The sequence below is a fragment of the Micropterus salmoides genome, unplaced genomic scaffold (genome assembly GCF_014851395.1).
Source record: "Micropterus salmoides isolate LMB-PRFRI ecotype aquatic unplaced genomic scaffold, ASM1485139v1 Ms_hic_scaffold_8, whole genome shotgun sequence".
Classification (NCBI taxonomy): domain Eukaryota; kingdom Metazoa; phylum Chordata; class Actinopteri; order Centrarchiformes; family Centrarchidae; genus Micropterus; species Micropterus salmoides.
This window is the reverse complement of record NW_024044570.1, coordinates 9359060-9376410: the sequence shown is the minus strand read 5'-3', so window position 1 is coordinate 9376410 and position 17351 is coordinate 9359060. Positions and strand designations below refer to the sequence as shown.

The following is a 17351-nucleotide window of genomic DNA, read 5'->3' as shown; positions in this document are numbered from 1 at the left end:
ATGCGCTGTAAGCTTTAATCGAGGAAGTGGTAGGAGCAGGCAGCTGAAACGACAGAGGAGAGTTTGTTGTTTATTCCCCGTTTCGTAGTGGACAAAACATCACGCAGCCTTTTCAAAATGTCGGAATTTGATAGCAACCCGTTTGCCGACCCTGCCAACGACAATCCTTTTAATGTAAGTGTGTGGTTTTAGATTTTGTTAAGTAACGATAGCTGGTCTGAGCCCGAGGTATCATTTACAAGGTAGCCAGCACGCCAGGAAACTTGTTGGGTGGATGTCGAGGAGGGATTTACTTCTGCTCTCTTGAAAGCCATTTGGCAAAAACAGTAGAATTGACAATCCGTCAACCAATCAGCTGACTGTGTTTGAAAAGGGGGCGGGGTATCCTGTGTGCTTAGTTGCAGGAAGTTAAACTGAAGCCAGCTAGGAATGTGTGTCAAACCTTTTGTAGCCACATCATGACTGTTACTATTCAATCTCAACGGGATTTGTATCATTATGTGGATTTTCTCATCTGTTGGATGTGATTTGATATCATTTTGGAGTCCTGTAATTTCACCTACATTACACAAAGGATCCTCAATTTCAGGCTAGCTATTGTGCCTCCACTGGTGCTGCTGGTTTTTAAGTAACATGATCGGGTCTAGAAGTCTGTTCATTTATTGAATCAGCTTTTCTGTGAACACAACTGGCCTGCTGTGTTCAGTTAATATTGCTCAATGTTCAGAAGTAGGCCATCATCTAACACTTCTTGCTTCCACGTTAAGGTGGCTGACCTAGAAATGGAAGTGTTTCTTCATCTTTATTTGTTTGTTCATGTAACATAGATCTGCAAGTCAGTGAGGTTATGTGAAGTTTGGAAACAGAAGTAAAAGGATATAAAATCTCTACGATTCACCTGAAAAGTAGATTATGGACGCCTTAGATCACAATCTCGATCTAATATCGTCAGATTGCAGAGTACAATCTTATATACATGGTTAAATTAGCCAGTAACTGTTGTTTTAGATGGAATGTTTAATAATTAATGAAATAAAAAAATACATGGGGTTATGCTGTAGATTTCAGAATGTGACTGGTGTTTAAGGGAGAGTGAATTACAGTTTGTCAGAAGTGACATCATTCAACTGCATTAGTCTCTAATGTAAAACGATGTATATTTAACACTAACCTTTGCTGTCATTTAGGATGGGAGAAACGTGTTAACATTTAGAAAAGAGGATGGTGACTGAGGAAATTTAGAGCTCAAAAAACAAACTTTTTCACCACCTTCCCAAAACTCACAAAGGAGAGTGCTAACATTGTTCTACAGCAGTCGCACTGACAAGGCTGACAATTTTTGTTTGTCGGGCTCATGAGTGCAGGCATCGGCCGATCAGTTAATCAATATTCCAGCCTTTCTGTATTTTTTTACAAGTTGTATTATATTGATTATTACTGACATTATGCCAATATGGGTCTTTAAAGGGACACTCCAGTGATTGAGTTCATGGCTCAAGGGCTACAGATTTTTACATTACAGTTAATATATTATATAAATTACTCATTTCATGCTACATAGCAAAATGTATATTCTGTGAAAAGTCTTTTATGATACATTACATAACGCAGTCACTTTTACAGTAGTCCAGAGTCTTTAGAAACTTTATTGCATCAGGTGCACAATGGCCATGACGTCAGTGGAGACCACTGTGTGTTTGCTGGGTGTGGAAGTAGCTGAATAAATATGCTTTCAGCTGTAATATGTTGTCTATGCTTCATTGCAGCAGTTCACTATTAAGCGGTTATATTCTTACAAGCCTGCAGTCTGCAATAACATTCAAATAGTTGATATGTTGCCAACTTTTGAAAGAATTTCAGGAGGGTGAGCACTGAAAAAATTATTGAAAATGTGCACCCTTTGTGACCTTGATCTTGAACATATTGTGCCCCCCACTCCAATCACCTTCAGTGTGCTTTTACAGCCATGTATTTCTAACACCTGGATGCTTTGAGATGTAATATGTTGAGGGATGCTAGTGTATTTAGTAGCAATATCCATATTGCAGTTATGAAATGGGTACAACAGCCACACCTAGGCAATCAAGTGTTATCATAGAAAGTCTTGTTTCCTAGTACAGAGGCTTTAAGGTCACAATATCATGCTGATTTTCTCCCAAGTAGATGTTTACCCTCTTTTTAGGTTAGAATTTGTAACATTTTCCTGACTAATATAGAACTTCATCAATATCAATGCAGAGGTGCTTGTGTGTGTGTTTCCACACCACATTGCTGTTTTTTTAACATCCCGTCATCTTTTTTTGGCTTGTCCCAGCTTAGTCCTTATTTCATACAGGCTAAGTGGTTGTTCAATTTGGTTATAGCTTTGTTCATTCATTGCTGTGTATGCTGTGTCATCAAAAGGCACAAGCAGTCTCTCAGTTGCGACTCTGCAGATAGTTTTCCTGCTGTTACACTGTGGTATGAGGTAAACAAATTTAGCATAATACGCTTTGAATATCTCCAGTAGGCTGTGGAGATCAACAAAGAGTTGTTAAAAACACCATCTGTCAATTCAAGCCTACCCTGGAAAGATGATATTTTTAAAAATGTTACGTATCTCAAGTTGGCAGTTAACAAATAGTCTTATAGGATGTGATTTGTTATATTTTTTTTAACTGTTAAACTGTTAATTGAGCCACATTTTATAGTTGAGGAGTGAAACAGCTCAGATGTCTTGCTGGGAATGTTAACAGGTGTGTCGTAAGCAAATAAGTAACGGTGAATAAGGTCGCACCTTTAGTCACACTGCCAGTAAATGACGGGTTGGGTGATCATGTGAGGTTCTTATTATTTCCTCATACTTTTTTATAAAGGAGAAATTGACACACATTCTAGAAATGGTTGTGACACCAAGCTATTATCTGATTATATTGGTGTTTACATGGCATTACTTAATTGTCACCTCTTTATTATGAAACTATAACCACACTATGACCAAGTGGTATGTAAAGTGCTACCGACACGTTTATTGCATCAGACGGTGGTTTTCAGCTGGTTTCCTCTGCAGAAAACCTAATGACTGGAGGAACAAATGTTTTAACAAATATTCTTCAGTTAGAAAATGGTGTTTCAAATCCAGTGAGGCTTAACGTTTGTTTCATGTCATAGGAGTGCTTTGATTTGGTCAGGGAATGTTTTGGAAAATTCATGGAATTCATCAGCCTTGCAGAATCTGCTTTAGTCACTTTCACTTTTCCAAGTCAGCTGTTGGTGGTTAGGAACAGTTAAATTAATTGTGACGCCTTTGATCATATAGAACCCACTGGTCAATTAATGTTTACTAGTGGTCACGTGCCGGACTGCTGTTAAGAAGTGAGTCCTTCCCAGTTAATGATTCATCAATACCTTTTAGAGGTTATGCATCAATAGCTGGATTTTATTGTACTTCACTTTATGACTCGGTCAAAGCATGGTACCAGATTTCATAGTCTTGGCTGACTTTTTTTTTTTAGTTTGTCTTCAGTGTTTTCGGGAAATGAAAGTTCCTGAGGATGAGTTCTTCTCAGCAGAAGATAAACAGCAATAAATATTTGTGTGTGTGTGTGTGTTTTTCAGAGGTCAGATATCAAGAGCCAAGATTAGTGTGTGTTTGAACAAACCCACAGGTCTTACTATACTGTTATATCCACTTCAGTGCAAAGAAGTGCAGTTCTATAACTGCACTGATCTGATCTGTTGCTAACCCATCACCAAACCCCACCTTGGGCTGGCCTAATGGTCCGAGACACTGTCTGTATTAGTGTCTTTGACAATCTAAAGTAGAGTAAAACAGAAGTCAAGCAATTAAGAATTTATTTAGTAAAAGTCTCTGTTTCTGTGTGATTCGCTGAGTGACTCATGTTTTGTTGTTTTCCAGGACCCTTCCGTCACACAAGTGACCAGCTCCGGCGTGGAACCAGTTGACCAGTACAACCCTTTTCCTGCCCATCCCACAGTAAGCCACCTGAAATCTTTTATTATCTTCTTGTTTGTTCCTTTTTCTTCTCCACGGTCATCTTTAGTTTGGCTTTTTCTCCTCATCCTCCTTTGACCTGTCTCACTTGTCTTTTCTGGCCTTTTGTCTTTTATTTTTTCTTACTTCTCCTCTTATTTAATATTTAAGGCCATACCCTTCTTGCTGTTTTGCCGGTATGTTTTGGTCTCCTCTTCCTTGTTAATTTCCTCCTTTACTTTTTGTTGTTCTTCCCATCCTCCTGCTTCCACTTACTCTCCTTACCTTTCATTTCCTTGTCATCCATCACTTTCTTGTTTGTATTGTATTGCTGTCTCATCATTGTACTTTTCCTCACAATCAATTAATTTGTTTGCTTTTTATTACTTTACAGGACAATCTAGCTAGTCATACCACTCCAGCCTCCACCACTGCCTACCAGCCTGCTGTGTTACAGCCGTCTACAGAGCCCAGTCCACAGGTAAGTCAGCCATACTGAATCTCTCTGTGTCTGCCCAACCCTCCACTTATCTGCTGCTGTTGACATAGATTGAGGGACAGTACTTCCTTGGATACAGTTCCAATATATGTGTGCGAAATATACTTGTTTGCAGCTATGCTACTATTCACACAATTGGTACAGCTGTATGCCTAATTTCTACACAAAATAAATCCAGTACACCCAACACAAAACATGATTAACCCACAAGAGCACACAGTAACAAGTAGAGGAGTGTACAAGGTGACAAAACAAACAGAAAATCAAAAGAAAGCTAAATAAATTCACCAAATTTGGGAAAAAACAAACATAAATACACAGCCCTTCCCAGTAGCCATTCTTGACCGATCCTCTACCAGTTCCTATTTACTTTTTAATTTTTTTTTACTGGAGTTGAAGGTGAGGGGATGGTGTGAAGTTAATTCCCATCAAAAGAAATGTTCAAGCCTGATTTTGCCAACAATGATAGTAGATATAATATTTTGAGGGAGTCTGGAAGACTGGAGAAAAACAACACCTGAATCAGAATTCAGTCTGTTGATTTCCTCTCAGCATCTCTCTAATGAAACTAGATATTGGACTTCCTCACAAATAGATCCCAGACAGTTCGGATTGGTGGTCGCACAGAAATGGCTGTATTTCTTAAGGGAACTTGAGAAGGCAAAATTCCCTAGCCAAATTCTTGTTAACTTTTACAGAGGAACAATAGCAAGCATCCAGACTGGAAACATTACAAACTGGCATAGTGTGTGCACCGGCTATGCAGCGGGTGATTAAAACCACTCAGAAGATCGGTGGTACCCATCTACTGAGCATCAGTGATATTTGTGAGGTGAGGTGTGTGCGCAGAGCCCAAATTATATTCAAAGACAGTACCTACCTAAGCCACAGCCCGTTCACCCTGCTGCCTTCTGGAAAGAAATTCAGAACTATCTGCTGTTGTACCACCAGACTTCAGAGCAGCTTCTTCCCTCAGGCTGTGAGACTCCTAAATTAATCCTCAGCACTCCAACATGTAAAATATTTTCATTTTTATGACTTACTATAATCACCCATCTCCTGTATATAATTTATGCATAACATTTGTTTTTAGAGTAGCATAAAGAGAACTTACAACTGAATATCATTATACAACGCTGTAAAATGTAAAATGATAAATAAATCTACCTTGAAATGTGTTCAGCATTAAACAATACTGGGTCTAATGGCGGCACTGTAATTAAAGATGCTACATCTTGGTTAAATGTTAACAACTAAAAGGCATAACAGACTAACCACATCCTTGTTTTAAGAAACCTGGAGAGATACTGTATGGTATTGGTGGCACAAGGCACAAAACACATTATTATGGTTGTCATGTTTAGTAAACATAAGAATAAGAAACTCCAACAACATCTGAGACACAGTGGTCTGAATATAACTTTTAGCCAATATTTTGCCTATTTTAGACAAGGTGTAAGATCTATAATAACCGGACAGTTAAAGAGCTAACCAACCATTCTGCCTCGCTGTACTGGCTATAAAAAAACATCTTCTCAGTTTACACATTATAATGAGCCTCCTTGCTTTACTGATAATTGTCATAAATATTCATGAAATGCACTACAGATCACCTGTGTCCTTCCTTTTTCTGCCAAGTCAGAGTGTTATGGTGATCATAAATATGTATTTCTGGCCTTACATACAGTATCGTGGCCTTTTAATACAAGCATGCCTTTAAAAACACTTGTAATGCCCAGAATGGCTCGCCTTTATGTTGTATTTTATATGTCAAATATAATGCAGGCTGATATGTATAGTGAATCATTTTGCATGGTTGCCTTGCAGTTTGTGTAAGGTCCTGCTGTATCTGTACCAATTTGTATGTAATGTGAAACTCCTGAGAGTTGCTGACGTGTCTCTGGCCTAATGTCCCCAAGATACATTCCTGTACATTCACTGTGTTTGTTGAGTAAAGTGTTTCTGACTCTCCTTTTTCCAGGCAACTGCTGCTGCAGCTCAGGCCAATCTGCTGAGGCAGCAGGAGGAGCTGGAGAGAAAAGCTGCTGAGCTGGACCGCAGAGAGCAGGAGCTACAGAGCAGAGGCCCGACAGGTCAGTAAAGACAAAACCTCTCCTCCTCTCCTCCACTCCTCTCTGCAGTACTATCAGAAGCAGCACAACTTAATGAGCCAGGAAAACAATATGCAATGTGTGCGTTATGAATCGGAGAGAAGAATACAAAACGCATCCTTGCACACAGGCTGTGACAAATAGTGGTGGGGAAAAATTGATTCACGTTAGATTTGCGATTCTGATTCCAAAAAATATTTAGTATAGTTTTCTTTTTGATGCTGGCAATGTTGACTTGCAATGCGTCCTCTCAGGCTTCTGTAAAACACAGTTTCATCGAGTAGTGTGGCTGGCTACTGACTAGTCAATTGCAGTTAACGTTAGCTCTGAGTCATATACTGATAATCATACAAATAACACAAAAATATGCTGGTAGCACCCATGGACAACTACACATGTTGTATCACTTTTCAGCTTTGTTTTATATGTGTTTACAACTTTATGTTGTTTGAGTTAATGTTGACTATTGCATTGGCCTCCATGAGCAGTATGTTTACCCTGCTATTGTGCTGAATCAGTTTGTCAGTTAAACACAGATTATTGATCATGACAGAACTACAAAATTGGGGTCATGATTCTTAGTTAAAGTTACTTATCAAGTGAAAATACCAAACATCTGCAGGTTACAGCTTCTCAAACGCAAAGATTTGCTTTTATCTTTGTTCATTTAATACCAGTACATTTTTCTTTGACTGTAAATCAGACGATTTCAGAACTTCCCTTCATCATTTTAGACCGGAGTTGATGGATATCCTTATATATAAAAAATAATTATTAAATGTAATGTTATGTACAGATGTGTGTGCGCTTCACTAGATGGAGGGAACAGTATCTAGCTTAGATACATCAGGTGTGTGAGCAGCGCTGTATAGTGTTAGTCCAGAGCCAACCAAGTCTAAATATACATGCACATGCTGTACTTAAACTTCTTAAATATGACGCATAAGATATCTTATCTAGGTCTGGACGATATGGCCAAAAATGTTATCACGATAAAAACATTTCATATCGTTCGATATCAATAATTATTTCTTTCAAGTTTAAAGGCAGATTTTTGCCCCTGAATGAAAATTGAAGGCCAGATGGTTAGTTGTGTGGTTAAACTACTCTTTATGGTCAGAACGTGAGAAACACTATGATAAAATCTGTTTTCAAAAAACATGATTAATAGCTCCTTTTTTTCCAGTCCCTTTGCCTCAGCAAAATAAACCTTAATATTAACCTAAATTAAGTGCTAATTTGTTCGTGATTCTAATAAATTAAATCAAATATTTATATTTACGATATATTTAACATTTGTTATATTGTTATTGAGGAAAATTATATTGCGATAATTATTCATAATAATCATTATTGTTATATTGCCAGCCCAAATCTTATCTAATTGCTGCAATGTCTGCTTCAAAGTGAACTGTATTTAACCTGCAGTGTGGGAAATATAAATAATATATAAATAAGCTGTGTTCACTTAGTACAGTGAATTCCCCTATGTTACTGTCAATATGATATTCTTTTTATTGTGTGAATAATGAGGAGACATGCTGAAATTGTAATTGGATTGCCATATGGACTGACACACAAGTATATTTATAATGTGTTCTGAAGGGAAACATTTCTTTCATTTTAAAAAATGTCAGAATCGGAATGTGAATTGATTAATGTGTCCGTATTTTAAAAATAACCACAGATACCCTGTTCCAACGTTCAAATTCAGATTTACTTTTTTTAGGCAACACATTCTAAACCTTCTCTTGTGGCAGTAGTGAAAATTATGTTTTAGAGAGAAGCGCTTCCTTTTTAACAAGGTACATGTTGTCTGTTGTCTTGACAGGTAAAGAAAACAACTGGCCTCCACTTCCCAAGAGCTTCCCCATCAAACCGTGTTTCTATCAGGACTTCTCAGAGGAAATCCCACCAGAGTACCAGAGAGTCTGCAAGATGATGTATTATCTCTGGATGTGTAAGTATGTGGAAGTACATAAAAATGATAGGTGTTCACGTGTGCATTGGGGCTGAAATGTAAACAGAACAGGGCTACCACCATCAGTCCAACAACTAGTGACTGCACATGTATTTGCGCCTTATTAAACTGAAAAAACCCGAACTGAATTTAAGTTTGTCTCTTTCACAGAGCTAAGGCTATCTTAATTGTCTTGTTAACTCATTGAACACACAAACAAACACACTTCATTCAAACTCCACAGAAACAAAACCATCGTGGTTAGTCTGTCCACTGTTACAACAGTCACCAACTCTGGTTTGTTGGAAATAAACCCTTAATTAACAGAATTAGATGTGAAAATATTCTGGCTCTACTGGCTGTTTTTCCCTGCTGTCTCTCTCTCTGCCAGTGCTGGCCTCTTTGTACTGGGTTAGCTCGCTGAAAGAGAGTCTGTTGCTTAGTAGTGGCCCTCAAAAATGCCCAAAAAACCCAAATGATTGCTAATATAGTCATCTAATTGTTCCAACCCCATGTGTAGGATTGTTTTCAACTGTTATATAAACATTTCTAATAACACCAGGGCATTGTAAAGTCCAAAAGCCAAAAATATAATGTAATCATTTTCAAAATTCACAACATGTTTGTACCTGACGAAATATTCTGCTTCAATCCATATTTGTTTGGCATTTAGCCTTTCACAAAACTCTCCCCTTGCCGCACACAAAGGAAAGCACGCTCTTGTATTAACAGGGTGGTCTAGCAGCAATAAAACAGCACCATAACTGACGACAAGTTATATTCATTAAAGAAAGTTGATTTAATAAAAACTAACTCTCAATGATGAATCAGTTTATTCAAATTGAGGATTTTGAGTATAGTTAAGGGTGATGACATAATAAAATATGATGACAGACATTCAAAGGTTCATTTGAAAATCTCAGTAGAAGCTTTAAATGGAAAAAAAGACATTTGGTACAGCACCAAGTAGGCTAATTGCATATTAGACACAGTACACTAGGCTAGATAATGTCGTACTTGCTACAATGACTTCTATCACCTGCAGCATTGTTCTTCTTTTTTTTTCTTTCTTCTTTTACACATATATACCGTCATATACCGTATACCCAGTGAAATGTCATGCATGGGATTACGCACGTACGGGATCACTTTGGATAAAAGCGTTGGCTAAATGAATAAATGTAAATGTCAGGAAGGTATGAAAAAACAGATACCGCCCAAGCCTAACACACAGTACAGGTGCTGGTCATATAATTAGAATATCATCAAAAAGTTGATTTATTTCAGTAATTCCATTCAAAAAGTGAAACTTGTATAATGTATACATTCATTCCACACAGACTGATATATTTCAAGTGTTCATTCCTTTTAATTTTTATGATTATAACTGACAACTAATGAAAACCCCAAAATCAGTATCTCAGAAAATTAGAATATTGTGAAAAGGTTCAATATTTAAGACACCTGGTGCCACACTCTAATCAGCTAATTGACTCAAAACACCTGCAAAGGCCTTTAAATGGTCTCTCAGGCTAGTTCTGTAGGCTACACTGACTGCTGACTTGACAGCTGTCCGAAAGACGACCATTGACACCTTGCACAAGGAGGGCAAGACACAAAAGGTCATTGCTAAAGAGGCTGGCTGTTCACAGAGCTCTGTGTCCAAGCACATTAATAGAGAGGCGAAGGGAAGGAAAAGGTGTGGTAGAAAAAAGTGTACAAGCAATAGGGATAACCGCACCCTGGAGAGGATTGTGAAACAATCAACACAGTAATAGAGCACTTCATGCTTCCTGCTGCTGACCAACTTTATGGAGATGCAGATTTCATTTTCCAACAGGACATGGCACCTGCACACAGTGTCAAAGCTACCAGTACCTGGTTTAAGGACCATGGTAGCCCTGTTCTTAATTGGCCAGCAAACTCGCCTGACCTTAACCCTGTAGAAAATCTTTGGGGTATTGTGAAGAGGAAGATTCGATATGCCAGACCCAACAATGCAGAAGAACTGAAGGCCACTATCAGAGCAACCTGGGCTCTCAGAACACCTGAGTAGTGCCACAGACTGATTGACTCCATGCCACGCCGCATTGCTGCAGTAATTCAGGCAAAAGGAGCCCCAACTAAGTGTTGAGTGCTGTACATGCTCATGCTTTTCATGGTCATACTTTTCAGTTGGCCAACATTTCTAAAAATCCTTTTTTTGTATTGGTCTTAAGTAATATTCTAATTTTCGGAGATACTGAATTTGGGATTTTCCTTAGTTGTCAGTTTAATCATCACAATTAAATGAAATAAACATTTGAAATATATCAGTCTGTGTGTAATGAATGAATATAATATCCAAGTTTCACTTTTTGAATGGAATTACTGAAATAAATCAAATGACCAGCACCTGTATTTTAAAACTTTAATGTATTTGGCTCCTCTGAAATACATGAATACTAAAACTTTTTTTTACCAACATTAGTTTCAGTAAACAGTACTGGTGTACATAACAGACAAACAATTACTATAATATTATTACAGGTTGTATTGTATTTACAGTAGATGTATGGTGATAACGGTAACATTTTCATTGATTCTTGTCTCTATCCACTGTTTATTCAGTCAACTGTATGACTCTGTTCCTCAACCTGCTGGCGTGTTTGGCTTACTTCACCACTGATGCGTCCTATGGTGTGGATTTTGGCCTCTCCATCCTCTGGCTCATCCTCTTCGCTCCCTGCTCCTTGCTCTGCTGGTACCGGCCCGTCTACAAGGCCTTCAAGTGAGTCTCCTCCTCCTAATGCCCTGAAGAAAAAGTTGTCACTTTTATTTTGAAATTATCAGCGAACATTTTGAGTGAAATGCATGTCTTTTCTCATTTTTAGGACTGACAGCTCCTTCAGCTTCTTCTTTTTCTTCTTTGTGTTTTTCTGCCAAGTGGTAGTCTTCATCATCCAGTCTGTAGGAATCCCCAGGTGGGGGAACAGGTGAGTCACACTTTGAGTCATTTTGACACATTTGGGGGGGGGGGGGTAAATAAATTGGTTCGGATCGTGTCTTCAGTGATCATTGAAGTATCAAAAATATGCTCAGAAATATGGGCGTGGTAGGTACATTTTGGTCAAATATATGGCACATTGAAGTGTAGCGTGGGTCCCAAGTTCAGGCAGCACGTGTCTGAAAAATGTCTAAATATAATTCCCATTAATTTAATTTGTTTTGGCCACAAAATCATGATAAACTTTGTACGATTGTAACTAACAGTGGTTTGAAATTTTAAAAAAATCAAACAATGTTATGACATAATGACCTTACAGAATGTTATTGCACAAATCTTACTGTAAAAAATTAACAATCAAAATAAAACATGACTATGAACTGTGAATTTATTCACACTTAAATTGGTGCCGTTTTCATTAAATAATAGCTAATCTGAACCTGTGAATAACAAATTAACTTGATTAATTGGTGAATTCACCATTCCTCCGGATTGATGTAAAAAAGTTTTCCGTACTTGTGATTTCTTACCTTTAGTATCAGAAGATCTACCAATCAGCTGACCTATCAGCTGCTGTCCTCCCCCCTTCTCATTTTCTGCATTCTTTCATCTCTTCTGACAGAGATTTTCCATCCTTCAGCCTCTAGCCTGCTGCCTCTCTGTCTGCTGGTAACTCTGTAAGTTTCTGCTGCTCACTGTCTCTGCTACGTTCTGCCAACACTCACTCTCTTTCTTGCTTTGTCTAGAGATGTGCCGGTATACCAGTCTGACTATATACCGTGGTGAAAGATTCTGATGGTAACAATACTGCCAGCAATTTGTAATACCCTGATTAACAATGTTTTCAGAGGTCACCATGAGCACAGCACAGTGCTCCTGTTCTCATTAGCGGTTTGATTTGATTGATCGATTTATTGGCATAAATGCATAACAACAATATTGCCAAAGCCACATATAAATTACATTAGAACAATTAGTTTCATACATTTCAAACAATTAATTTGTGTGTGTGTGTGTGTGTGTGTGTGTGTGTGTGTTATTATAATAATGTATTAAAAATTAAAACAAAATAAATGGCCTGCGACCCTGTACGCAGGAGAAGCGGTTGACGATGGATGAATGGATAAAATATATAGATAAAACCGAGATGACTCCCTATGTTTAACCACAAGGGAGCGCCATTCTACTTGGAGGACCACACTACTCTGGCCATGACTTGCTACGCTAACATTAGCTAGTTGATCTTTGGTTTATGGGTACAGAGTTGTAACGTTTTGGTATTAGCTCGTAGTAATGCGGGCATGGTGTGCAGACGGTGGGTGGTGTTAGTGGCCTGCGAGAGAAGGTTTTGCTTCTGCCTTCTTAAAAATGAACTACAGTATGAACACCCAGCAGGTAACACTTACTTTAAAGTTCTTGCACTCCACAAACTCTTATTGACTGGTGCGTCCGACCATAAACTACATTCTGCTGATGCTGGTTAATTAACTCTTATGAGAAAAGAGAGCTTTCGCTGTTAAAGCGCCCCTTCTTTTGAATACTCTCCCTATGCAAATTGAGGAGGCAGGCTCTATTAAACCCATCTTGTCCATTATGATCTGGCCTCTCCTAGTTTCACTTGTTTACCACAGTTGTGGTATTGCTGCTACAGTATATGAATTTTTTCAAATGTCTTAACCTCAGTCTATACGTTGTTGTTGTGTGCAGAGACTCAGATTTTCACTTTAAATAAACTGAAGATGGAAGAGCTCTTTGCTTTCAAAATGGCACTTTCCAGAATGACTCTTGTCCAAGTGGCTCTTCATTTCCCCCTTTTCCATTTCATCATGGCCAACAGACACAGTCAAGGGGACTCTTGTTTTGTAGCTCTCCCAATGCAGATGAGAAGCAAATCAGCCCAATTATAACAAATTCTGAAAACAACAAAGGCACTTTAGAATTTAATATGAAAATATGCCCACACTTTGAAATGTGTTTTATTTGATCTTTTAGAGCACACATTCATCTTGTAATAATACCACTTGTATTATGTTCATTATAATGACATGAATGATTAAAGAAAAGTAAAATATGATTGGTAACCTACATTCTGCTTCTTCTTGTATCTTCTCAGCTTTTCATGGTGCTTCATCAGCACATTCTTCTTCTCTCCCTAAATATAACCCAACTCTCGTTTACAATCTGTGTGTGTACTGAATTTACTTGTATACAAATGTTTCATACTGTTTTATTGAAGTTGTTTGTTAGATCACCTGAAACTTAATGATGTTTGTTGACTACAGTGGTTGGATCGCTGCCTTCACCGTCATCAGAACAAACAAGGCAGTAGGAGCCATCATGATCATAGTGGCCATCCTCTTCACCATCTGCGCTGTGCTGTCTGTCATCCTGCTCAAGATGGTGAGAGTCACTTTTCTTAATATTTGTAGGTTAGCAGCTTTGCCCTTTGAGTAATCTGTGCTTTTACTTGTGAGGGGGAATTAAATTTGGAATTGTGATGCCAGCAGGTCTTTAGATGTGGCTAAAGATGTGAGCATAGACGTGAGGCTTCGATGAGAAGTTTCAAGGTCCAAAAATCCCAGCCGCAGGCATATAAATTGTTGAGTTTCTAATATCAGTTAACATCACTGTACGTTTGCCCACTGACAAAGAAAGAGTGTGCTCCTAACCTCAGCTCGTTACCTGTATAAAAGACAGGTTCTGATTGAGAGGGGATCAGATACTTATTTCACTCACTAAAATGAAATAAAATTTTATATATAAATAAAAAATATATAAATAATAAAATAATATAATATAATAAAATTTTTGACAGACATTTATCTAGATTTTTTTTCTTATTCTGTCTCTCACTGTTCAAATATATCTAACACAAAAATTATAGACTGATAATTTCTTTGTCAGTGGGCAAACGTACAAAATCAGCAGGGGATCAAATAATTTCCCCCCCCGCTGTAAGTCATGGTCATTATGTGCTACGGCTAGTAAATGTACACTTAATGTAGCTTTGAACTGTTTGTTGCTGTTAAAACAAATGCAGAAGTTGATCATGGGTGAATGAAACTGTATTGTTGTGCTGTATGTCAAATTGCCTCACCACTGTGGCCCAGGCAAGCCATTTGCTCACAATCACTTTCTCTTCAGGTCCACAGCATGTACCGCCGGACTGGAGCCAGTTTCCAGAAGGCCCAGCAGGAATTCTCACAGGGCGTCTTCACCAATAAAACCTTCCAAACAGCTGCAGCTGGTGCAGCATCCTCCGCTGCCCAGGGAGCCTTCCGGGGAAACAACTAAGGGTAGACTGAGCTAAGCTAAGCTCCATTTAACAGGTCAAGGTCTATATGTTATCAGGTCTAGATGATTAAGTTCATTGAGGTTGAAGGTTCATTGAGAACTTGTTGGTTGGCACCAAAGTTGCATTAAGTTATTGTGACTCTGGAAACAACTCCTGCATTTTGGAGCCAGCAGCTGTAAGTTATAATCTATCCTTATAATATATAGACCTTGAGCTAGGCTACATTATTAGCCTCCCTCCTTTCACCCCTACTGTCAATGTACATGTAATTCCCCACATTTGCTTTTCACATTCAGCATGTCTCCTGCAGAGTCGTCTGGCTCTGTTTGGATATAAAAAGCAGCCGAGGGGAAAGTCTCACAACAAGTGCATTCTGGGGTGGAAAGCATGAATGAAGTTGACTGATTGCTATTTCATTGTGTCCTGGCTTTGTATATTTTGTTTGCACTTTTGGCTCTTCAGTGTGTGTGTGTGTGTGTGTGTGTGTGTGTGTGTGTGTGTGTGTGTGTGTGTGTGTGTGTGTGTGTGTGTGTGTGTGTGTGTGTGTGTGTGTGTGTGTGTGTGTGTGTGTGTGTGTGTGTGTGTGTGTATATGCGTGTGTGTGTGTGCGTGCATGTGTACTGGCATGCTGATCACGTGTACTCATTTGGGTGCAGTACGCTTTTTTTTTTTCTCCACACCAATGGTGGGTCCTGTAATAAATGACATAAAGTGTTTCTGTTTGGCATTGATTGGCATTTTTTCTGTGTCAAAAGCATTTCTTCTAAGTTTTATTTTTTTGGAAAACCATCTCTTTTTGTGTGGTGCAAATTTAAGTCTAATAAGGAAGAAAAGCAACTGTAATAAATAATTTAGTTAATTGTCTGGCATTAGATTTTGCTCTTACTGTAAGTAATGAATTAAATCTGTGGTCAATTATTCAAGGAAAGGAAAAACAATAAGAATTCTCAGACTAACCCCCACATCACCTTCAGATTGTGATGCTATGTTTTCAAAACGTTTGCTTTTGACTTTTGTCTGGAACCAAAGTTTTGGTAAGCTCTTTCTGAATAACCTGTGATGTCAGAAAATGGAAATACTGTATATTTTGGTATTTGGTATCCAGATGATGGGTTCTGCATAAAGATCACATCCACAGAGGAAATCAAAGGGTTTTGCTTCAGTTTATTTCATAAAAATTTAAGAATACAGAGAGAATGCAATTTCATTTGACTTTCACTGTCATCATTAGAATATTTATGAAACAGCTTTAACTACATCTTTGATCACTGCCGTGTTCAAGTGTTATTTCTAAGTAAACCAAAGCAATACTGACTGTAAAAATGGAAAAAATGATGTGCTAATAAAATAAATAACCCAAGCAGATTGACAGCGGTTCAAACAGTAAATGCATGTGAAGGAATGGTTTATTTTTTTAAGAAGATTAACTGTAGAAATGTAAGTGTACTCAGCCAGTGTAAATCTTGCAGAATAATCAGAAAAGATCTCAGAGTCTCAGATTTCACGGCTCTCTAATGAGGTGTGATGGTCACAGGTAGACAAGAGAATCCCAGATTTCCCTGATGTGTATCTCATTTGTAATTTCTACTAAACTTGCCATAACACTTACCTTCTAAAGCATCACCAGTATGCAGTGAAGGTATTACAGTTTCATCTTTTCTCATTGATGGGTTAATTCTCCTTCCTGTACCTCTCTACCACCAAGCTCTAAATTATTTGTTTATGGATGTATATTTTCTATTTGTGATTTCTTATATTGAAACATGTATGTGTGTTTATCTGATGTTTTAAAGCATCAGTTTGGATGTAACATGTTAGCATTCCTAAAGAACAACTGCAAACCATAATTTGTGTGATATTCTTGCAGGTTAACAGGTTCGATCTTACATCCATTGTAAAACACACAATTTGTATTCATTGACACATCTCTGTATGCATTGTTTTGGGAGAAAGTAATTCAGAGCCTTTTGTATTTCAATATTGAATATAGCGTCTAATAAAATGCTTTGCTGTCATTTAAAGCTGTAATGTTTTCTTCCTCATAGTTTTTGATGATGTTATGAAAGTTTTACTAAAATTGTGAACATATACACATAATTTAACTTTTGTTGGTGAACCCTTGTTTGTCATTTGTGCACAGGTGATATAATTAATCTGTTCTCATAAACATCCACTCTGTTTACCTTGAATTAAAAGGCCTATGAGGAGTGCCATCACACCTGTGTGCTGTCTGGACTGGTCCCACTAATGTTGCTGCTGGAATGCAATAAAGTCCGGCTGCAGACTGTTGCACCGCTCAGCCAGATGCATAAATTTCATTTTGTACACGCGCACATGCGTTTGAGCCATGGTATGAGCGCATGTTCACACGCGATGTAGTTTTGTGGCAAGAAACCAAGACCAAAACAGACCGAGAAGCACTGCTCAACTGGGTTAGAAAGACAGACAGACAGCGATTCACTGCAGCTACACATGCTGCTCACATCAGACTTTGAGAGGAGAGAACACAAGTCATTGAGGTTTTTCT

General features: G+C 38.1%; 1 protein-coding gene across 1 annotated transcript; it reads left to right on the top strand.

Moving 5' to 3' along the window:
• On the top strand, positions 1-16845 carry scamp2 (secretory carrier membrane protein 2). Its single transcript, XM_038706180.1, has 9 exons — positions 1-174; positions 3899-3976; positions 4368-4454; positions 6454-6565; positions 8415-8543; positions 11154-11313; positions 11417-11518; positions 13812-13929; positions 14674-16845. The coding sequence occupies exons 1-9, from the start codon at positions 118-120 to the stop codon at positions 14821-14823; spliced, it is 993 nt and encodes a 330-aa protein (XP_038562108.1). The 5' UTR covers positions 1-117; the 3' UTR covers positions 14824-16845.
• Positions 16846-17351: the final 506 nt, after the last annotated feature.